Raw genomic sequence first — 23,999 nt, 5'->3', positions numbered from 1 at the left:
ATATATATATATATATATATATATATATATATATTGATATATATATGTTTGGATCTAATTTTTGACTATTATTTTTTTAGTTATTTAGTAAATATTTAAGTTATATTTATATAGTTTAGACTGTTATTCATCTGTGAAGGAAATGCAGGAAAAAATACATAATGAAAATAACCATGTGCACTGAAATTCTGCTGCCACTCAATGATTATTTACAGACTGTATATTTCTTTCAGTTTATTTACGATGACAAGATTTTGTGGTAAGTGAACCTCTGTCTGAGTATACCTTATCTTGACTGGTTGAAGGCAGAGATCTGATTGGCTTCCTCCTCTCTCTCTCTGCAGGTGGGAGAGTCTGGTACTGATTTTCATGTATGTTGGCTACATCGTCATCATGAAGTGAGTCCTCCTTTTTTTATATTCATTTAAACATCAGATTCTTTATTTTAATTAAAATAACCATTGAGCCTTCAAATATTTTTTAATTATTTATAATTTACACATTAATTTTTAACTGTTTAAATAACTAAAGGAGTGTGTTATTGAAGTACTTACTCTGTGGTATCGGAATTTAAGGTATTGAATCCTTAATTTTAGCTGGTATTGGTATACTCACATTCTACTTTGAGCTGACTTAAGGTGCGGTCACTGTTTTGGGTGAAATTTTTTTGGGTGAAATCCAATTTTTTCAACAAGAGTCCTTGCGATTTGGTAATTCCGTGTGAGGGCGAACAATTTCCTCATGCAGATTTTGCAATGGTTCAAGTTGGTCATTCGACATCTCCACACCTTTAGGTTGTTTTGTTTAAATCAGTTTGTTTGTGTGTTTTTTTTATTTTTTTATTTATTTTTTTTAGGTTTAACACTAGCATTCAAAACTACTTTGCGGGGAAGGAAGACAAGGGTGTCGTCAATGGTAACGCGGTCAGCAGCGAGATGGAGGATGGTAATGAATGTTATGGGCAGTTTTGCGATGATGCATCATGGCCGTTACTCAGCCCAGGTAAGGGTAACTAGACAGGCTTCCTCATGGGATAGCGACTAACCCTCTGCTGCTTGCAAAAAAGTTGGATCTTGTTCTCTTTAAATTAATTCCACTCTACTATCTGTATGTCTTCTGTTTGTAAAACCTACGCCAACAGCACTTACTGAAAGTGTAGCCATCTGACATCTCTTATGAGAGGCTGACACTTTGCTTCCTTGCTGAATAACTGCGGTGCGCTTTCTGTTTCAGAGCACGGTGTCCTGTAGTGCAGCTCTAACCATTGTGCTGCGTGGCGGTCTCTGTCACCCCACTGCTGAAGCCTGTCTGTTTAGCCTTACTAAATCTGCCCTGTCTCATCCTGCAGTGTTCTGTGTGTGTGTGTGTGTGTGTGTGTGTGTGTGTGTGTGTGTGTGTGTGTGTGTGTGTGTGTGTGTGTGTGTGTGTGTGTGTGTGTGTGTTTGTGCGTGTGCGTGTGTGCGTGTGTGTGTGTGTCTTATTCCCAGTGCCAGTGTTGCATCCTTCCATTCTTTTACAAAATGGTATCCGTCACTGTGCCTGTATTATAAGGTTTGTATTCATGTGTTCATTTGAGGTTTTTTGAAGATATCTTTTAAGGACAAAGGCAAGTGAAATATAGATATAGATGGTACCGTCAACATTAAATCAGAATTGAGGATGTTCCAGGTCTTATTGTGCACAATGTATCAGAGCATGTAGTTCCAAAGAAAAAAACTTTGTTTTCATAATCTTTGTCGAAAAATGCTCTGCTTCTAAAACGACTTTGCTTTTTGAGTGATTTCACCAAGCCCTGTTATTTGTTTTTTACACCTCTGTCATATAGAAACCACTTTCATATATATATATATATATATATATATATATATATATATATATATTGGCCTGATATTTATATGGCCAAAAATATGAATTTCTGATAGCTTGTAGCCTAATGCAAATAAATTAAATCTTTATAACAGTATAGCAGACTACTTGCATAAAATGGTTATAAATATAAGTTGTGGCTCTATATCTCTAAATAATCTCTTGGTAAGATGATATGTTCAGCTTGTTACAGCGGGATGGATTCTGATTTGCTGTCAATGTTTTTATCATCCATCAGCTGGATAAAATCGTTCTGAAAGTGATTCGAATGATATTGTTTCTCTGTGCCATTATAGTTATAACTGTGGAGTGAACTCTGCTATTCTTTAATATTGAGAAATATTTTTAGAACTGTATCTTTTATAGTTATCGTCCTTGGTGTGTATCAAATGATACAGTAGGCTTTATAGGGTTAAACATCACATGGTAGTCAATACCGAAATATTGCGACACCCTAACATCAATGAAGACTTGGTGGCATGAGATTGGGATGGGACTATCTGTTTGGCCAACGAATGGCAGAAACGAGTGTTTGGGAAACACTACCCCACCCCCACCCCTTTAAATATATCTTTGGTCATTGTGTTTGTCGTTGTTGATAGTGTATTGGCAGTAGAGCTCTTCCTGTGATGTCCAGCTGTAATCTGGAGGATGGTTGAGATTTAATTTCATGTCAGTATTCTATGTGTTGATGGTTTCTGACAGTATCCTGAGGGGCTCAGAGGTGGGCCTACAGTCTATCCCAGCAGGAATCAGTCTCTCACTGACAGACAAGACTTTAGATTGAAATTTGTGACATCTTTTTTTTTTTGAGAGAGAGAGAGAGTTTGGGTTTATGTGGTTATGCTGGTTTCTGTGCACCATTGTTGTGTGGATTTATTTATTTTTTGGTCTATTGGTCTCTCGGGCAGGTTTGACAGGTGCATGCGTGTGTGTGTGAGTGAACAAATGCTGTACATGCTGTGTATTTTGGGCATGAGTACCATGTGTAGGTCCACTTACAAATCTTTTTTTCTTCCGTGTCCGCAGTAAAGCCCAGTAAAACATACACTAGGGGCTCTGTTGTGATGGTGGACGAGATGATAAATTCAAGCCCTCCACATTATCGGTTTCCTGAGGCTGGCCTCAGGGTCATGATCACCAACCACTTTGGACCCAAGACACGTCTGCGCATGGCAAGCCGACTTATCATCAACGAGGTAAGAAAATACACCTGCTGAGTGAACACCTCTGAGAAAATAAGCTAATAATCCTCAAAAGTCTTTGGGTTACGGTGATTTTAACACAGTAATGGAAACTGAGTACCTCAAGCCCATTTTAAAAGGACCGTTCACAAAAAAAGAATTGCTCATCCTCATGATGTTTGGAACCTGTATTACATTTTTCTGTAGAACACAAAAGAAGTTATTATGGAGGGAAAAGAAAAGTAAGTGTTGTTTTGGACCCCATTGGTTTTCATTATATAGACAAAAACAGTTCTTCAAAACCTCTATTTTTGTGTTTGACAGAAAAAAGAAAACCATACAGGTTTAGAACAGCATGAGTGGAACACAATACATTAAATTTGTGCCATTAAATTCGTCCATCTTACTTATTGTAGCTTTTTCAAACATCATCCTTTACTTGGAAAATGTCACAGTACATAATTAAATGGGTTGTGAATGCTGAATTATGTTAAATTCAACTGAAATGTGTCTGATGTAAAATGGACGTATTCAGCTATTTTATAAGGGCTTCAAATGCAGCTCATCTTTTCAGAATTATGAGTTTGCACTATCCGGTTTATAATAGTGTAACTCTGGCAACCCAGAGACTGGATTATAAACCAGGTCTGAATAGCTTATGCACCCGTCTTTGTTGGTTAACGCAGCACTGTGGAGATCTCTCATCAGGTAGCCCAGTTCTGGGTGTGAGGCTGATTAAACTGTTTCTATAAATATCCACATGCTGGCATTCAAAGAATTGTGTTAGAAATTCAAACCCCTGCTACAAAGACTGCTGTGGAATTTGATAGAGACATGTCAGCTAGTTCAGAAAGAAATGAGGCTGGGAATGGTGTTAAACTGATAATGGATGAATGTTGTGGACACAGAAGGTTATCAGTGTAACATTTTAAGGGACAGATCACCCAGAAATTGGAAAAAAATCTGTTATTTACTTTGTTTGTTTCTAACCTATATGTGTTTTGGAAAAATAGCATCATACTGGCTGTATCTTAATTGAAAAGTGAGATTGTGAGGAAGTGGATAAGAGTGAACTTTGAAGCAGTTTTTGCTCTTTATACATGCAGCAGCAGCGGCTGGTGAAGACGGCCAATGGGGGGGACGCAGTGCTGGTGGCTGACCAGAAAGCTGACACCATGGATAATGGCAACGTAGCGGAGGAGAAACTCTCTGAGGAGCTGGAGAGTGAGATGTCATCTCCTTTCAGCTTGCCTGGTGAGGCGGTTTGACTTTTTCACACATTAACACATCGGACCTTTAACTGCATGTGGTGGCATCTGAAATATGTATACCTATTCTGCTCTACAAAGGCAAAAGACCTTAATTCGCTAGAGGTAGGACACTGGAAATCTGGCAATTAGATGTTTTAGTAATGAAAATTATCTACATAAAAAAATCTTGAGCTCGAACTTGACTTTTGACCACTATTTTAAAGTTACTGTACTCTGCCTTTGTATTGTCAGCAAAAAGTGAGAAGTCATACCAAGGCGAAAGGCATTAACTTCCACATTATCAATATTTGGTTGCTGATCACTATTAACAAAATCATTATAGTAACACCTGTATAAAATCTAGTGATCATGGCATTTATTTTGTATGATTTAGGATTACTTATAGCTATCTACTTATTGCTATCCTTTGCTTTGGTTGCATTCTGATGGCATTATTAATACATTAGACATGACAAAATACCTCCATAGCGGTAAGACAAGGGGAATGGTTTATAGCGGTGGATCTGAAAGACGCATATACTTTCACATTCAGATAGCCCTCATCACAGGTGCTTCCCGAGATTCGTGTCGTGCTCCTCGTACGTTCACGAAAAACGCAGTGCTTTCCCCTTTGAGACTCAGTGGGGTGCGCATTCTGGACTACCTAGACGACTAATGCATTTATTGCACATCCTTCTGTGTTCTGCGTCTTTTCAGTATGCGGTGGTTTCAGCTGTCTGTCCTATTATTGTGCTTGTGCACTTCGCTCGTCCCGCGGATTATTCCGGACGCTTTGATTGACGTCACTTCAGTGGTTTGGGAAAAGCACGTAAAAGTCCTGGCAGAAAGCGATGCATAAGGCTGTAGTGTCATTTTTTACACTATTTTGTGATCCGTTCCATCACTTATAACCTATCCATCTTCACCGTCACGCTTAGTAACACATACAGCTGTACATCACCACAGTTCAACAGTGAAAAGGGACCCCTCTCAAACAGTGTCGCGCCGCATTCCGATCGTTGTTAAAGCGACATACACTGGTATTGCAGTGTATTAAAAATTCATATCATAACAAAAATAATCACCGGTATCCAGTATGAGCACTATACACATGCTGTATACACTCAACTAAAATATTTCACTTTTGGTGATAGTAAACTCTGGAAATGGAAAAACAAAGAATTGGAAATCTTTACTTCCATGTTGAGCTGGGGGGTTTTTTTTATCTACAGTTATGAGTGATATATCATTGGCCACATTTACAGTATATTTTGGGTTTGAATTGACTGAACAATGCACAGTTTTAGTTTGTGTGAGCTCACACAAATTCTCAAACCCAAAATCCCCCATACATAAAAGGACAGGATGGTCAAATGAATGCCATGAACATAAACATTTATTTAGATTTTTTTTGTGGAGGCTTAATTGGTGACATATTGTACCATGTGACTGTAGGGGGCGCTTTGGATAAAGTGAAGTTTTTCATTTCCTGGCCCATTTTGGTGTTGCTGTACTTCACCGTGCCCAACTGTGCCAAGCCGCGGTGGGAGTTCTGCTTCATGCTGTCCTTCTTCCTTTCGACGCTGTGGATAGCTGCCTTCTCCTACATCATGGTGTGGATGGTGAGTTCCTTTGTGTATGTAAGCATCTGTATTTGGATACTGCTTTTTCCTGCATTATTTAATTTTAGTATTTAAACGTATTGTATTTAAATGACACGTCTGCCATAGCCTGACGGGGTCTGTATCGCTTTTACTGGCACTATGTAACTTCGGGGTTCGGGTAGTAACCAGAGCACAAAAAGAACTACCAAATTTGACTGCTTTACGGCATACGTCACTTCCCCCACCACTTCCTCAAATTCGGACGTGAGCGTTTATATACTGTCTATGGACGTGAGATGCCAACCAGCGTTTGTTTTCGGCTTTTGTGCGTATGTTTTTGTCATGGGGGCTGTTGTGTTTAGACCTGACCACTTCATGCGTTTTCTCAGATCGGATAGCTATCCGATCGTGAAAAAACCAGGTGTAAATGCCCTCCGAAACGCATTCAAGACGCTCAAACCACTTCAGGAGGAGGTCTGAGACGCATTCCAGACAAAACTGAACAAGTGTATATGCATCTGGTTGTTTAAACCACAAATGTAAATTGTACTCCTCCCAAAAATGCTAAAAAATAAATAATAAAAAAAACGTGTGAGAGCGTGTTATAGGCTATATGTTATTGCCAGATATGACGACGCGCTGGAACACGCATCACCGCAGCTGAGAAGCTGAGCATCAGATCATCAAGCCAACGTGCAAACTATCGCAAATCAAAGTGAAAGTAAGTCGCAGATGCTTAACACACAATCATCATCATCATTAAAAGTAAAGAAACAAAATGATCTTACCAGGGCTGTTGCTGCTGCTCTCTCTTATTGCAGTCTTTGATTTTCAAATTTTAGCTGATGATCAATAAAATGCAGCTCATATCTGTTGCTTTCGGTGACGTGCACTCCATTAAATCTGCATATAGCGCGAGAATTGAAGATCGGATTTAAATCCGTTTCGCAAAAACACATTTATGTGACCAGGTGTAAATAGAATCGTTTTGATAAATCTGATAGCTATCCTATCTGAGAAAACGCACGAAGTGGCCAGTAAATAAATCTCTTATTTGTAAACTTGTTTGCATGCTATGTTGTATGTTGTTGCGCTTGCTTGTAGTATGTCATTTTTTTTACATGCTGTACATTCATCCATTGCTGATAATTAGACCAGTCCAATAATTTCCACATATGTCTAGCTAGCTTTCGATTATCAGAGCTGTTAACAGACAACAAACACTCGTTCTCTAAGGCCTACGTGTTTTTTGCGTTATGTTTTATTGCCTAGCTTGCCTCACGAACTAGTTTGCCAGCTGAACTCAGGTGTTGTGAGGTGTATTTATCACGTAGTCCTGAGGGATATCAGACGACGCTGTTGACGTTGATTCTTGCGATCATGAGAACAGTTTTCAATATCTCACATAAATATCAGGACACAAATAAGCCTAACGTAGAGGTTGTAAATAAACGAGCACAATTTGCAAACTAGATAAATTGCAATAATCATGTCTTCGGAGTCTGTGTGCCTGTTCCATGCCCGACGCAGGTACCAGTGTACAGGGTGGAGGGGTATTTACAACAGTGCAAGTATTCTACAGCGACTCTAGGGGTCGCTGTTTGACAAAAACACAATTTCTCCACAGTGTCCCTTTAACTGTTTAAGAGGGAAATGGCCTGTGTGATAAAGTTGTTCCTGTGCCTAGATGTTCTAGTGCCCAGTGACCTGAATCGCCGTCCAGACAGCAACAGTTCAAACAGGTGTAGGCAGTGGGCCAAGTCCGTCTATCTCGTTTAGTTTTTGATTTGACAGTTACCCAGCAGCTGTCTAGCTCATTTTTTTTTATTTGGCTGTATGAATAATTCACAAAAAGATTACCGATTGTTTCCAACGCCAATTGTTGCACATTAAAGTATAAAAATAGATTTAATTTCGCTAGCTGATCACAAACGTTGGCCGGAGTGAGATCCAATCAACGCTTGTGTTGTTACCTTGTTGAATTGATTTGGCCAATCACGTTATTCGTTGAACCGGCGTCGCGTCAGTCTGAAGCCAAATCCATGAGTCTACAACCCAACCTGGAGAGACCGGTGTGTCTCGGCATGACAACGTCAAGGTAAGATTTGTTTTGCAATGATTATACACCCCTATATCTTAATCCTTTTCATATAAGTTGTATTTAAGACCGCAAGCTATAGTTCGCCGTGAATATATGCGTTGTCGTTGATGAGAACAGTAACGTTAGCCACGAAAGAATGTTGGTAGTGGAGCAGTAAAGCTAACGTTAGGTCTAACGGTATGTTGCTTAGGCTAATCCAAAATAATCTTTCGGTACATACACAATGAACTAAGCAAAGAGTATTCAAATACGGGATAATTACGGGAAAATATTTAAACGGGAAGACAGCAGGAAATAAGTCTGACTAAGGGAGAATCACGGGGTAAACGGGAGGGTATGTCCAGGTTGGTTACAGCAAGCTACCTAGGCTACAAGTAAGCTAGACTAATTATCAGCTAAAAAGAGTGCAAACCAAAACAAATAAATGAATTCAAATCAACTTTATAGTGGTAGTCATGGAGTTATTTAAGCCAATTATGGTTGATTGTCAAGATTGATAGTGGTTGGGCTTCACCTACATAACAGAACAGGTATAAGATGGAATATGGTGGAAAAATATTTTAGTTAAAGATGGCTGTTTTTGAGCTATTTAACAAAATTATTTGTGGTCAGAACTGCAGTAGTCTTGTCAAGCTCGTTTAAGATGGTTAGCATCTTAATACAAATGTCAAGATGAAAAATGTGATTTAAAATGATCTAGTAATGTGCGCTTTCTGTGTTTATTTATCTGAATAAAATTCAGTTGTTTATCTAACACACAGACACGGACAGGACAACATCATATCTCTCCACACCCAAATGACTACAGAGGTGATCGTTGACAATCATCACATCAACAGCACCATGATGGAGCAGGTCAAGATCACGGAGTTGCTATAGTATCCACATCACAGATGACCCATCTTGATCTATCGACACCACCAACAGAACCTGGCCAAGAAAGTCCAAAAACCTCTGCACTTCCTCCCACAGTTGAGGAAGGCTCATCTCCCAAAAATCCATCCTCTTAACTTTCTATAGGGGAATCATAGAGAGCCTCTTCCTTCCACCCCCACCCTCCAATAACCTAAGGGCAGCTGATTGACTCTTGCACAAATACACTGGTAGTTTACACTATGATGCTGCTACATTGGTTTATTTTTAAATTTGCTATGAACATTTGACCCCACTTACACACAAATTGCACTGCCTTTTGCTGCTTGTCATGTCATCCACTTACACAATAATACTATATTAATTAGGGATGCGTCACGATTTTCGAATATTTGATTAGCTGATTTTACTATAGAATAGGATGTGCGGGATGATTGTCTTTAAAAAATCCCCATGTATTAGTTGTGGTTATAAGTTGCAATCCTAAATTCACATAAATTTTTTATACATTTAATAAATATATTCTTAATATTTGTTGTTTTTGTTTCTATGTTTGAGCTTATATCTCAATATTAATAACAGTTAATTTTGAGTCTTGAAATGTAAACTCTCAAGGGTTGGATTTCTAAATATATGTTTGTTATGTGTCTATTCAGAATGACTTCTGAGCAGCAACCTTTTTATTTTGGGTATGTCATGTATGCATCACTTGCCAAAATTGGGGCTGACTAGTAAGGGGTTAAACGTATATAAATGAAACGTATGTTTACGGTTTTTAACTTATATTTAAGCGTCACACCGCTCCGCTTTACTCGCATGCTCTGGGGCCTCATTTATAAAACTGTGTAGGATCCTTACTAAAAGTGTACGTGCGCCCGAAAGCCAAAAATGTCATCAGTGTAAGATTGTGCGCACATGCGTCTCCTCCCCGAAATAACCATAAATGGAGTTTACGCCTAGTTTTACTATGCATATCCTCATCTGCATATCATTTGCATATGATTATTCATTCAGGTGAAAACATGTTTAATGGTAGGCTACCAGACATTAGGAAAATATTACATACGGATGTGCCGTTACATTTCATTAATAAAAATAATTTAGTAGCCTATCCTTGCCTTGTTTTTGAATGAATAAATCAAATAGTGTAAAATACATTTCAGAGAAAGTTTTTCTCAATCTTTTCCACTGGCCAAATAGTATTTTCAATTGATTTATATTTTTAATGGAAACAGATAGACCTTGTTGTGCATCATTTGCACGAAACCATTTTCTCAGACAATCTGCTATTATCATGATAAGCAATTAGTTAAAACATTAAAACACAGCATGCCAGAGGAAATATAAATATTTGTTGTGGATGCAATGCTTTTGAACACTTTAGCATTGCATCCACAACAAATATTTATATTTATTGAATATAAAAATGTTGTAACTTCTCAGTAATGATTTCATGTAGTTAAAGTGTTTAACACCATTAATGAGAATGGCATATCTAATCTAAATGTTTATATCAGAAGTAAAACATATAGTTTAAATCATTCTTTTATTTATTTAAACTGTTATTGTGAACATGCACTGTATTTATGATTAGGACTCATAATAAAGATTTACGGTTTTACTTCATCTGCCGTTAGATAAGCTATGCGTCAGTTTCACTATATGGCCCAGCTTTCTGGTCACTGACAAAGATTACTTTGCCTCCGCTGTAGAATCTGTGTTCATTATTTACATTGGTTGTCAAGGAAACGGGAGGTTTTCTAACGTTATGATTAGTACTCCTGCTTCTATGCCGGTTTAAAAAAGTAAGAGTTTGTAAGGACATTTTGCGTCAAATGTGCATACAACAAAGTTGGAAACAATGTCTGTAGTACTTATACGATTTTATTACATGACCTCAGCAAAAAAAAACGTACACAGCTGTGAGGTAAGTATTAAATTCGTAATTTCGAGGTCCGGCCCACCGCCTAGTGGTGGCCAGGGTGAATAGAGTCTGTGATGACTTTCCCTGCTCTCTCTCTCACTCTGGAAGAGTACAGGTCCTGGAGGCTGGACAGGGGAGCACCAATAATCCTCTCAGCAGTCCGGACTGTCCTTTTGTAGTCTTCTTATGTCTGATTTGGGAGCTGAACCAAACCAAACAGTTATAGAAGTGCATAGAACAGACTCAATGACGGCTGAGTTAGAACTGTGTCAGCAGCTCCAGTGGCAGGTTGAACTTCCTCAGCTGGTGAAGGTAGTACAACCTCTGCTTAACAGAGGGCTGTTCAAATATATTCAACCCCATGAGTGTCTACACTACAAAAGCAATCCGGTCGAATGCGTTTTCGACTACCTTTGGAAGTGATGGAAAGTGGACAAGCTCAACTTTTTAGACTCCATTTACACCTGTATTAGCATTGTCTACTTGTGATTTGTTTGACCGAAACACATTTTAATACCAGGTGTAAACAAGGCCTAAGATTCTTGCATAAGTCCCAGGTCTGTCGAGATGTTGCAGGATGTAATGCTGTCCCATGTTGACTGCATCATCTACAGGCCTGTTTTTTTCTGTATGCAAACTGCAGGGGTCCGGTGATGTTCTTCAGGTAAGCTAACACCAGTCTTTCAAACGACTTCAGATCACAGGCGTGAGTGCAACAGGTTTGTAGTCATTATGTTCAGTGATTTTAGGTTTTGGGGACTGGAATGATAGTGGAGCGTTTGAAGCAGCAGGGAACTTCTCACTGTTTCAGTGGTCTGTTGAAGATCTGTGTGAAGATAGGGGCCAGTTTGTCAGTGCAGAATTTTAAACAGGCCGGTGAAACACAGTCTGTTATAAATAAACGGCGTTACTAACAACGTTATCTTTTTCAGTAACGAGTAATCAAACAAATCACTGTTTCCCCCGTTACAACGCCGTTACTGTCAATAAAATGAGGCATTACTATAATTGAGCTCACTGAAGCGGTTTTCATCAGAGTATTCTCTCTCTCTCTCTCTCTCTCTCTCTCTCTCTCTCTCTCTCTCTCTCTCTCTCTCTCTCTCTCTCTCTCTCTCTCTCTCTCTCTCTCTCTCTCTCTCTCTCTCTCTCTCTCTCTCTTTCTCTCTTTCTCTCTCTCCCTCTCTCCCCCATAGGGCCTGCAAAGGTTTTTGTCTGGTGTGTGTTTGAGGTCGCCGGACTGGACAAAAGTGAGGCGAACGGCACAAGACAGAGTGTGTCTGAGAGAGAGCGAGCGACATTGTGCGAGAGAGACTGAGGGTGTCTGAGCATTATATAGTTTATTTATAAATAAATGCACATTTCAGCATCAGAATAATCTCTGTAGCCTATTGGTATCATCTGCAATGTTTTAAGTAGTTTACATGGTTATAAAAATAAAATAAAAAAAGAACCTGCAGGGAACGTTCCCAGAAAACATATTTTTTTGACCTGTTGTAAACGTGTGCGGCAAACACGCCTAGATTTGGCTTAAATAACCTCTGATGATGACGTTCTCTGTAGGTTATAAAAATAAAACCCAAAAATATTATATTTTATTATTATTATTTATTTTTGGTACATTGTTCAGTATTATAGGCTATTGAGAGCACTTTCTTGTTAAACGGTTTACTTTTGTGAAGAAAATACTTCAAGTAGGCTACAGTATGTGAAGTTGTGTGAAAGTTTTATCATTTTAATTTGCATACACAAAGAGTGTGTGTGTGTGTGTATGTATGTTTGTTTGTTTTTATTCATTTGTGGTAAATTTCTTAAGAAGCATAATTTATTTTTAGACTTATTTGTTGGCCAGTTGTGGTCTGTGCAATAAATATTAAAATATTAAATTTCTAAACCATCTATTGTGTTTTCTTGTTCCACTATAGTAATGATAATATTTACAATAATATATTGAATTTAATAGGCGTCTCACATTGTCCCACAGCAACATTAAAAGTGTAGATTAGTGTACAATGTTTTATAATAATAATTTATTCTATTTAGTGTCCATTTCATTCATTTAACATTAAGTTATTTGACACATTTGAACATTTTATTAAAAAGTAATGCAATAGTTACTTTCCCTGATAATTAGTTACTTTTTATAATGGTGTAACTCGGTTACTAACTCAGTTACTATTTGTGAGAAGTAACTAGTAACTATAACTAATTACTTTTTTTAAGTAACATGCCCAACACTGCTGGAGGGGGCATAGCATTCATGCTATTTGAATAGCAGGAGGGTGGTTGCAGGACGTGTTGGTGTATGTGTGAAATGCAGATCAGAGCAGGGGAGGGGTGTGACTGGGCTTTTCAAAGCTACAGTAAAACCCGTTTAGATCCTCAGCCAGTTGTCGATTCTCCATAGATCGGGGCAGTGGCCTGTCCAGACTGATGCCGGATTGTTGGGATGAAAACTGTTTTTTTTTTTTTGGTTTTTTTTCAGCTTTTCATAGTAGCTTATTTTAGCCACTCTTATCTCCTTTGTCAGTGCGTTTCTGGCCTGGTTGTACAAGATTTTATCCCCACTTCTGTAAGCATCATCTTTGGCATGACAAAGAAAGAACTTGGTTGTCTGAGTGTTGCTGTAAACCATGGCTTATCATTATTGAATGATAAAAATGTCCTAGTAGGAATGCATATATCCTCACAGAAACTGATCTATGATGTTATCGGTGGCAGCAGCTTCAAAAACATTCCATTCACATAAATTTAACTAACCACATAACATACTATATTATAGCTGTATACAGTATTACTGCTATATTGACAACATTTTGATACTCATCTCTAACTGATAACAGAATACTTTCTAAATTGTAACATTAAAACAAGCATTTTTTGTAAAGCTGCTTTGAAACAATATGTGAAAAGTTCTATACAAATAAACTTGAATTTAATATGCATTAACTTTGACTGTCCTAGTATTTTGTAAAACGGTTTTATTTTTTCCTTAAGTTTATTTAGACCCCTGGGGGGCCCTCGAATGCCAGTTTGAAAATGTCTCTGTTTTGATTCAATATTTCTTTGAGTTTTGGCTTATTTTAGGTCATTCTGCTTGCAGGCATGTTACATCACTATTCCTTTAAGCATCTGCATTTCTTTGAGGTTCTCATGTGGGTTGCTGTGTGCAGGTCACAATCGTTGGATACACACTTGGAATCCCAGATGTCATTATGGGTATAACTTTCCTAGCTGCTGGCACCAGTGTTCCTGACTGCATAGCTAGTCTTATTGTCGCACGACAAGGTAGAGCTCTCCTTTGTTTTGTTTTCTTGGTTTTCTCACCTTTGCTTCTCTTTCATCCAAAATGAGTTTACTTTCCAACTCTGGATTTGTGTCTTTATGTGCTCAGGCCTGGGGGACATGGCTGTCTCGAACTCGATTGGCAGCAACGTCTTTGATATCCTGGTTGGGCTCGGCGTTCCCTGGGGCATCCAGACAATGGCTGTCAACTACGGCTCTGTGGTATCTGTCTTTGTCACTCCTCAACCATGTGCACACACACACACACACACACTCCCACAAATACTGTAAAATGATCTTTTATTTTTTGTGTCCTGTTTAGGTTCAAATCAACAGTAGAGGATTGGTTTACTCCGTTGTCCTGCTGCTAGGTTCAGTTGCTTTAACCGTGAGTAAATGTGAAGAACAATTCACCTCACAAATACACTACATGGCCAAAAGTACTATATGTGGTCACCCTATTTTAGTTTTAGTTAGGCCTCCTAATTCCAGTGAAGACCTAACTTCTTTAAATGTTCTCTGGCTGGGTATATAGATTTGGTGTGTGTGTGTTTGTGTGTGTAAAATACTCTCTGCACATTTTAAATTTTATATATAGCAGTATTTCACACAGATTCCTTTTTGAACTCCTTTGAACCTGAAGAACTTCCTCCTAAGGGTCATTGGTTTTGGGAATCAGGCTACACTATTTGGATTTACTGCAGGGTCCTACAGGTCGACCAATAATGAATTTTACGGATAACAATAAAAACCTGGCAAATAACTGATTAATCCACTGATAGTTTTTAAAATCTGAAGAAGAAAAAAACTCAATGGGAAAAAGTATATTTTGTATATTAAAAGACCTGAACTTTATTATAAAAGTAATGACTTCAGAATGTTTTGTGATTATTACAATAAACTCAGTAAAATAAAAAAGTTGTCATGAAATATACAAAGATCAGCCCAAAAATTATGCCCACCTGTCTTAATAGGCTGTTGGTCCTCCGTGTGCTGACAAAACAGAGCAGACCCACTGAACCATGAATTCTACCAGATCTCTGAATGTGTCCTGTCACTGTGGTATCTGGCACCAAGACATTAGCAGCAGATCCTTCAAGTGTCGGGTGGAGCTGCCGTTGATCAAACTTGTTGGTTCAGCACATCCTACAGATGCTCAATCAGATTGAGATCTGGGGAATTTGAAGGCCAGGCCAACACCTTGACCTCTTCATCATGTTCCTCAAACCATTCCTGTACATTGTGTGCAGTGTGACAGGGTGCATTATCCTGCGTAAAGAGGCCAATGCCATCTTGGAACTGCAGCAATGTTTAGGTAGAAAATCCCAACCCAAAGTTTCCCAGCAGAACATTGCCCAGGGCATCGCATTTCCTTCCTCCCGTAACATCATTAAAATGTTCTGTGACTCGTGCCACAGTAGACCTTCTGTTGGCTCAGACTATACAGAATAGCCTTTGTTACCTTCACGCATCGATGAGCCTTGGGAGCTCAACTCCCTGTTGTTAGTTTGTGGTCTATCCCTTCTCGGACCACTGTCAGTAGGTTCTCGCCATTGCTGACCAAGAGCACCCCACTAACCTTGCCGTTTCAGAGATGCTTTGACACATTTGTCAGGCCATAACAATATGGCCCTTGTCAAAGTCTCTCAGAGTTTACTCCTGCCCATTTCTCCTGCATTCAACTCGTTGATGATTACCATCTAATCCAGGGTTCACCAATCTCGGTCCTGGAGGGCCGCTGTCCTGCAGAGTTTAGCTCCAACCAGCTCCAACACACCTGTTTGAAAGTTTCTAGTATGCCTAGTGAGACCTTGATTAGCTGGTTCAGGTGTGTTTAATTGGGGTTGGAGCTAAACTCTGCAGGACAGCAGCCCTCCAGGACCGAGATTGGTGAACCCTGATCTAATCAACCCAGACCTTGATGTGACTTTGTTGACATGATCAACATTTTTCGCTTCACCTGTGAGTGGTCATTATGTTTTGGCTCATCAGTTTATAATTGGATAACTATATCACAGAAAGGGAGAGGGAGAGAAAAGGATTGTGGTCAAATTAGCTTGTTATTTTTCAAATGTGTCCAACTATTATGAACCCATGTGCCCTCACATGATTGTTACACCGTTCATCTTTAAAACCGATATATTGGTCGACCGACTATGCAGTTAAGTGCATTCAGTAGAGCGTGTGCAGGACTGGAAGCGCTTTTTTTACACAGCCACTAAAAATAGGCATAACATATAAGATCAATCTTGGGTTTCAAATGAAGATCAAAATAAATGGGAAAATCTTTTTTCTTTTTTTTTCTCAGCCCTACTCAGAGTTCTGCTACAGCATGATGTGTTTGGGTGTCCATGCTGTGCATATAAGATGTTTTGCTCTGACTTTTAACTCTTAATTTTGTTTCTCCACCTTCAGGTGTTGGGGATCCATGTGAACAGGTGGAGATTGGACTTTAAGCTGGGTGTGTACGTGCTTGTTCTCTATGTCATTTTCCTCTGCTTTTCCGTCATGATCGAATATAACGTCTTCACGTTTGTCAACCTGCCCATGTGCCTCGAGGAACTGTAGGCCAGGAGATTTTCATGGGCTTTGAACCAAAATACCTCCAGGAACCAAAATCACCAATGATTCTGCCGTTTCCTCTGTATAATCTCCTTACTGAGTCTCTACTGTTGAAGAAAACCACTGTCTCCCACTTCGCATTCACACCACTGTGATTCAGATGGAAGAACTGCATTTCCCAGAAGACTGTTGACTCTCCATCAACTCCAGGAAATAAAATTCTCCTTGGCAGCTCTCTTTAAAACTGGATATTCTTCCACTTCTGAACCTTGGACAATCACAATGCAGCTCATAATTGTCTTTACCGGATTGTTTGGAGCTGGAGGATTCAGACTGTACACTTTTATCACAAACTGCACACACACAGCAATGACAAAGAATGCTGCTCATTCCTATATGCATTAGCAATCTACATTTTCTAATTTCTGTCTTCCCTTAAGACACTCTATGACATGAACATGAATATAATGCACTTTATATGTGGAATAAAACATCTATATCACATTAATTTATTTCCTCCAGTACGAAAAAAATTAAGTATGTCCTTGATGAAAAAGATGGAACTGACATGAAATCACTGTCCTCGGGCAAGAAAGTCATTCTCGCAGCTCGTTACACCCAAGAAAACTCATGAAAATACGACTCGTAACAGATGTGAAGCATTTTCTGTTATGGATCATGCAGCAGGGGGCGAGATGTTCTGGAATCCTTATGAGCTGGACAATATATTTCCTGCTGAGAGCTTCTGGCAGGTGCCCAATGGAGAGGTTAGTGAAGGGGGCCAGCTTCTGACACACTGAAACAGAAGCTCTACAATTAGATACGTTTTGGTTTCCCTTTATCATTCCAGACCTGCATTAGAGAATGGAACCAATCATAAAGCACACATCAAAAGCTGCTCCTCACCTCTCGTTCAGACCAGAGCAGACGACCCTCAGGACCGCTCTTTGCTTGTTTAGCAGTATGGAAGCTGAGACTGGCAACTGGCTGCTTTAATATTTCGTACGCATACTGATGACATCACAGAGGATCCTGGATTTTGCAAACATGCTATAAATCTGTGTTTGTTGTTTATATGTACATATAACATCACTGATCCTGTTTGAACTACTAGTGCTTCCTTACAGATGAGGGGTGGGGGGTGGATTTACACATGTGACCTAAGAGGCCACTTTTTCTTTATTTCTAATGCACCCGTACCTCCCTCTCTGGATCTTTATTGCCGTTTGTCTGTAATGCATGATTTGACACAAAGAAGCCATTTCTAAAGCAGGGCAAAAGCTTTGTGAGCTCACTGTCAATGTCCCTATAAGGATGAATCTCAAGAAATTGTGCCCAGGTCATGTTTCACCCTAAAATCAAAAGAAAAACATATAAATTATATTGTGCAAGTACAGTAAGTAAAGTTTTAGGACTATTAAATGCATTACACCATTTATTTCCATGGCAGTTAAGCACATTTTTAATCCCAAAAATATTACCATGATTTATAGATATTTAAAATGTAAATATATTTTAAATGCTTTTTTGTATTACGGTAAAAAAAAATCGCATTACGGTTATGAGAATGAAATGAAACATGAAAATGTTTAGGGTTTTTTGCGTAATTATGAGATTTATTTATTTTTCATTGTCGTGATGAATTACATAGTGAGGTACTTTGGGGTGAAATATGACCTGAACATGTTCTTGACAGGTCTCCTGAGAGTTACCCATAAATGGCAGCTACCGGACCCCTGTTCAGCTGCTAGTGGGCTCAGGAGATCTGAACTTGAGCTTAGGGGGAACACGTTTTTGTGTCTTGTGTCAGTCGTAGATCCTGTCGTTGTCAAGTGCTAGGAGGTGCTGTTGTGTGTGCAGAACGACAGGTGTTGCAGTATTCGATGTACACATTATATATAATATATGCAATCTCAGTGGGTGAGGGCTGAGTTATGGGGATTATATTTTCATAGTTTGTGAAAGCTGCTGAAGTCGCCCACCGCTGTTACACGAGCATGCAGATTCTGTCATCTAATCTGACATCACATAATTGCCATTCTGTAGAATGTCGACTTTAGTTTGTGGCTTTGTGTTGTGCGGAATGACGGTGTTGTCTTGATGACTCTTTTCTTTCGTCTTTGTTCTGTGGTGTTTTTCAGTGGTGATCTGTACGATTACATTATTCAGCTGAAATAGATGCACCATATGCATAATGTTGGAGGAGCTTCTTTCTATGCCTGGTTACCATGTTATATAGTTAAGTATTTCTAGCATTAAATGCTGCCAGTAATTTAGTACTTTTTTGTTTTGTTTGTTTCTTTCTCTCCTGGTTGTTTTGGGAGTTCTCTTTTTTTTCCAGTGCAATGGTTTTGTGCATTCATCTACTGGATTTATTTGAATCTACACTTAATGATACTTGTCAGCACACTATCCTTTACTATTGACTTTGTTGCAGATAATTTGTGCCATGCTTGATGCAAGTGCTACCATTTGAACTGAAAAGTTTTGTTGTTGTTTTTTGTTGTTTTTTACATTAAGTGTATTTTTTAAACCTCTGACCTCTGGGGTGGTTTGATTGTTTCATCGGGTCACTTCGGATGGGATGTCTTTGTTGCCAGTTGTATAGCACTCTCACACGAGTAGTCTTACATGCACTCTCCATTGTATGTCTCTTCAGAGGACAGAAACTTAAAGGAAAATGCTTCAAATGACTCTGTCAGGCATGAATATGCACACGAGTATGAGAATTTCTCATGCAGTCTTTTGATTTATTAAAGACACATGCACAGATATACATGCGCAACTGCTTCACAAGTGACCTGCTGCACTGTGAGTGGAACGGCATAAGAAACCTTCTGTAAGGTACAGATTTAACGATTTTCAACATAAGACGTTGGTGTGTAACTTGAATGTATTGTCTTGCAAGCAATGGATGTATCCAACCAATGCATTTTAATGTAAAGCAATAATCTAAAAAGAATATGAATAACCATATGAATCATACGAATATTGTATGGAGAAAACTATTAAATTATACAGTTTATAAATGTTTTTTTGGGTGTCCGACTTGTCATTGAATGAGTGTTTAGCGCCCTCTTGTGTATAAAACCAGTAGTGCCGTTTTGGCCATTTTGTGTTTTCTTCTCAAACTGAATCGCTGTTGACCTTCTGCATTCGCTTCTGATCCAAAGCGATGGGTGAGTTTTGTAAATGCTTATGGTAACCTCGCTAGGTTGCCAAATCCGACATAGCATCGGAAAGATCTGTGATTTGTGTGAATCTGCAGGTCGCGTGAAATTGTTTGGTTGTCCCAAACACGGAAGTGTCTGCGCTTCTAGACGGTGTATATTTTCGTTCAGCTGTACGTTCCACTGCAGATATACGCTTTTATTATCGTTTTGCATTGCGAACGACGTGAGTAACCTGTGGCGTCAAGTGTAGTGTAACAACCAGAGGCTGTTGACGTAACGCATGCATGTAGGCGGTGACATGTCTGTCCTTGTCCTAAAACGTGTCTAAAATTGCTTTAATAAGACTAAAAGAAAACTGTTAGGCCTATTTATTTTTGTTATACTGTTTTTATTTCTATGTTCAATTTGTGTAAAGGAGTTCAGTTAGGAGGTCACACACACACACAGCTTCAATCAGAAGTTCTGAAAGCTCATAAATGTACAGTAAGGGCTGAAGAGACTCAGGAGAAAAGCCTGTCAGTAAAAACCTTTACAGTGCTTGTATATTGTTTTCTTTCAATGCATTTGATAATTCATACTCAAAGTAGACCTGAAATGACATGCATTAGAATAGGGTGACCATGTTTGGCCAGTATTTCGAGATCGCCCAAAATGCCCGGGATTCGGCTTTTGCTTTCTACAGTCACCATTCATTATGTTTACATTATTACATTATTTGACACTGACACGTACGTGCCAGCTTTGCAGGTCATGCATTCTGCTTCACACGGATCCCGATCGAGACGAAAACACAGGAATTTTCTTAGCAATGCTAAAACTCACATCAACCGATCACTTGTTTAGCGTTCATGTAAACACTACATTCAGATTCACCAATCGGAATTAATTTAGTCCTACTGAATCAAAAGGTGTGCATGTAAACAAAATGAATGGCGACGATAAAGCAAAAGCCGTATCCCGGATATTTTGGGCGATCTCGAAACCCCGGCCGGACATGTCCTGGAATATGGTCACCCTACATTAGAAGATTATTAGTTAAAACATTTCAAAATGCACCTGCATACTATTTCTCCAGTCATGAATTTTGTCATTGAGGATTTCTGAAAAATTGTGCAAAGATCTCGTCTCTGTTCTCGTGAACCCAATGTCTCGTCTCGCCTCTTCTCGTGAGTGAGTGTCTGGTCACACCCCTAGTGTTTAATATATCATGATGATGACTCACGAGTTGAGTATTTGCGCTAAATCTGCGCTGATTTGTCTTACACGAGCTTCACCAGCAAAGTGAGTAAACATAATAAGTAACACGCCAAATTGGCTAGTGATTTGACAGCGTTAACCGCCACAGAACTAATGTTGACAGACTATATCGTTGGAAAGCTCTAAGTGTGTCGTTTTCATATTTGACCACTGTTTTGCAGGAGATATTATGTAGTGACAATAATTTATTAATTTCATTTGTGACAAGATAAGGTATCAAATAAGTCAAAAGTATACCAGGGGCCTGTACCATGAAGCCGGATTAGGTGGCTAGCCAGCTATGTTTCAGCTTAGTTTCCGCCAACCCTGGGTTTTAGCAGAGCCCGTCTACGGAGAGCCTTGGCACTTCCTATTAGCCCCATTGTATCGATCTTGGTTGCAGTTCCATTAGAATTCCACTGGAGGTGATCGCGGGCGAGTGCAGAATGAATGGGAGTCTATGGGGCTAGACGGCTAAATGTGTCTCTTTCACCCGATTGCCGTTGAGAAATCTCAGATTTTATTGTAGGTTTTGCAAGTTCAACGTGTTATAGGTCGAAAGTTGAATGAACGAGTACTTATTTCTTTTCGATTTCTTACAAGTTGAGTTGTTGCCCATAACACGCTAGCATTCTGCTAATGACGATTGAAATTTTAAAAGACTTTTTAAACCAAATAAGTGACTCTAAAAAATCTAACACCCAGCAATGTGTAATTTCTTTGCATCTCCTTTCGAATACAACATTCAAATTACTAGACAAAAAATTATATCCTGAGAAAAGTGGATTTTGAGGGTTTTTCGCCATAGACCTCCATTCATTCTGCACTCGCCTGCGAGCGCCCCCGCATGGACAGAGACGTGTTACTGCAGCCAGTCCAGAAACCGGAAGTAAGCAGAGAGTGCCAATTCTCTTCCTATTAGACATTCTCTGGTTTTAGGTACTATGAAAGTAGCTCGGCTTTAATCGGTGTTCGTTGCCATGGTATCTTACGCTGCACGGCTAACCTGCTCCGGGGCAGGTTATGTTCTGGATTCAAGATCTCAGACCGAAGTTTGACCAATCAGCTGAGAGCAAAGAAACATATAGGTGACGTAACTTATTCCACGTGTCTGTTACAATGACTTCACCTTTTTTTCCAAATCCGGTGGACATCTCAGCGCAAATTGTTTGACGAGCACTTCGTAGAGAAAGAGTTTTTAGCCAGACAAAATCCCCTTGCCTTTCCTGATAGTTATTTGTATGAAAGATACAGATTTTCCGCGGAAGGAATGTCTTAACCTTGCGAACTTCTTGAGCCGCACATAAAGAATTTAACACGTCTAATTCATGCACTTACTGTACCGCAAATGGTATTGCGTTGCGTTTTTTTGCAAGTGGTACATACTTGCACGGTGGGTGACGCACAGAAGCTATAGGGGAAAACATGGTTTGTCGAACCATTCGCAAGGTGGTCCTCGCTCTGCAGAAGTACCTGAAAAGCTTCATTAATAGTGTTCCCCGGACATTTATCGACCATGTCCATAAAAGAGGGCTTTTATAAAATTGCCGGTAAGATATATTGATAGGGTGACATCACATGAACACTTTTTTTTTTTTTTTTTTTTTTAAAGCAAATTTCACAAATGTACTAGCCTATACAATATAATACATGTTAAGAATTATTTTGAATCTTTTTTATTATTCTTCTGATAATCTTATGATAGGATTCCCAAGTCATTGCAACATGTATGCAGTCTATTGCTCCAATCTCCACTGCTCTAGGGGAACATGAGGCAGATTATGTTAATAGGAAGTCCCATCACAGCCATAATGTTCAGGTAGAGATGATGTGAATATGTGAGATGATTATTTTCTGTGAGATGAATCTTTAAATTAATAGTAACTTTAACAGATATAACAATGATCTACTAAACATTTCATCTGCAGACGACTTGTGGTCATGAACATATGATCAAGTTTGGATGCCAAATGGCCTGGCTCCAGTGCTTGTCTTACAAATTTTCCATGAGTCTGTGTTGTGTCAGCGCTTTGAGGAAAGCAAGTTAAATTTGGTACAGTACAAAACACTGTTAATTTGAACTGAGCTAGAATAACCTACACAATAACCCCATCATGACCCTCAGATAGGGCCACAGCACCGCTTCAATGTGGCCCTCAGTAAAACCAGAGTGAAGATAGAGATGACCTTTGGCATCCTAAAGGCACATTTCAACTGTGTTTGGCGCTTCAGAGTCACCAGAGCGGGCACCACAGATAGTGGCTGCATGGGCCATTCTGCACAATATAGCCACCAGTAGAAAGGAGCGAGAAACACCACAAAACCAGCTTCTCCCCGATGAAACTGACCCGATCACACTTGACCACCCAGCTGGTGCAGATGTAGATGCAATCACCATACAATATTACACTTAATAAAAGCACATTGAAACTGCAGATAGGTCTCAAACTGTTTTATTGGTTTTGTGGGATGGGAGGGAGAAAGAGAGCAAGAGAAAGTTGCATTAATAAATATTCATACTAAAGTGTTACTTGGTTAAATAAGTTATATATATATACACATACATACATACATACATACATACATACATACATACATACATACATACATACATACATACATACATACTGAGATCAGTTTTATCCAGCTGTTTGATTTTGTTTGGAGCCTCCTCAGCTCACAGTCAGCTCCTTTAGTGTGCAGTCTAGTTCAAGTCTCCTTTTGTACAGGGCCCTGACTGAGTCTGTTTCCACCTGAAACATAATTTGGAGGCTGGAGGCTCATCAAAATCGCAAAAAGTTCCTTGACTTCCTACAAACACAGGACTGACTGTAATTGATGTCAAGGGTTTTAAATCCTTACACATTTCTTCTGAAGCCCATTGAGGTAGAGGCCTCAGTTTCTGGGGCAGGTTGTGAAAAATCCTACAAAAGAAATGTGTAAG

The 23,999-nt window shown here is 39.1% G+C and overlaps 2 protein-coding genes across 4 annotated transcripts in view; both read left to right on the top strand.

The window, feature by feature from the left end:
- slc24a4a (solute carrier family 24 member 4a) overlaps positions 1–19,680 on the top strand; it is a 60,829-nt gene extending 41,149 nt beyond the window's left edge. Inside the window, exons 8-17 of one of the 3 annotated variants that reach the window (XM_084097046.1) lie at positions 234–259; positions 345–398; positions 857–1,002; positions 2,896–3,065; positions 4,157–4,304; positions 5,756–5,922; positions 13,973–14,087; positions 14,194–14,306; positions 14,407–14,472; positions 16,500–19,680. In XM_084097046.1, coding sequence (XP_083953172.1) covers positions 234–259; positions 345–398; positions 857–1,002; positions 2,896–3,065; positions 4,157–4,304; positions 5,756–5,922; positions 13,973–14,087; positions 14,194–14,306; positions 14,407–14,472; positions 16,500–16,652 — 1,158 coding nt within the window. In that variant the 3' untranslated portion in view covers positions 16,653–19,680. The remainder of the gene's footprint in view (positions 1–233; positions 260–344; positions 399–856; positions 1,003–2,895; positions 3,066–4,156; positions 4,305–5,755; positions 5,923–13,972; positions 14,088–14,193; positions 14,307–14,406; positions 14,473–16,499) is intronic. The other 2 variants (XM_084097048.1, XM_084097047.1) reach the window with 2 other exon arrangements.
- A 46-nt stretch (positions 19,681–19,726) lies between these two features.
- Positions 19,727–23,999, top strand: part of dglucy (D-glutamate cyclase) — a 22,741-nt gene continuing 18,468 nt past the window's right edge. The window contains exon 1 of the mRNA XM_084097055.1: positions 19,727–19,825. The gene's annotated coding sequence lies outside the window, so the exon portion shown is untranslated. The remainder of the gene's footprint in view (positions 19,826–23,999) is intronic.

Source organism: Abramis brama, assembly GCF_963993115.1.
Source record: "Abramis brama genome assembly, chromosome: 21".
Lineage (NCBI taxonomy): Eukaryota > Metazoa > Chordata > Actinopteri > Cypriniformes > Leuciscidae > Abramis > Abramis brama.
Note: the sequence above shows the minus strand (reverse complement) of the source record. Positions and strands in the feature narration are given on the sequence as shown.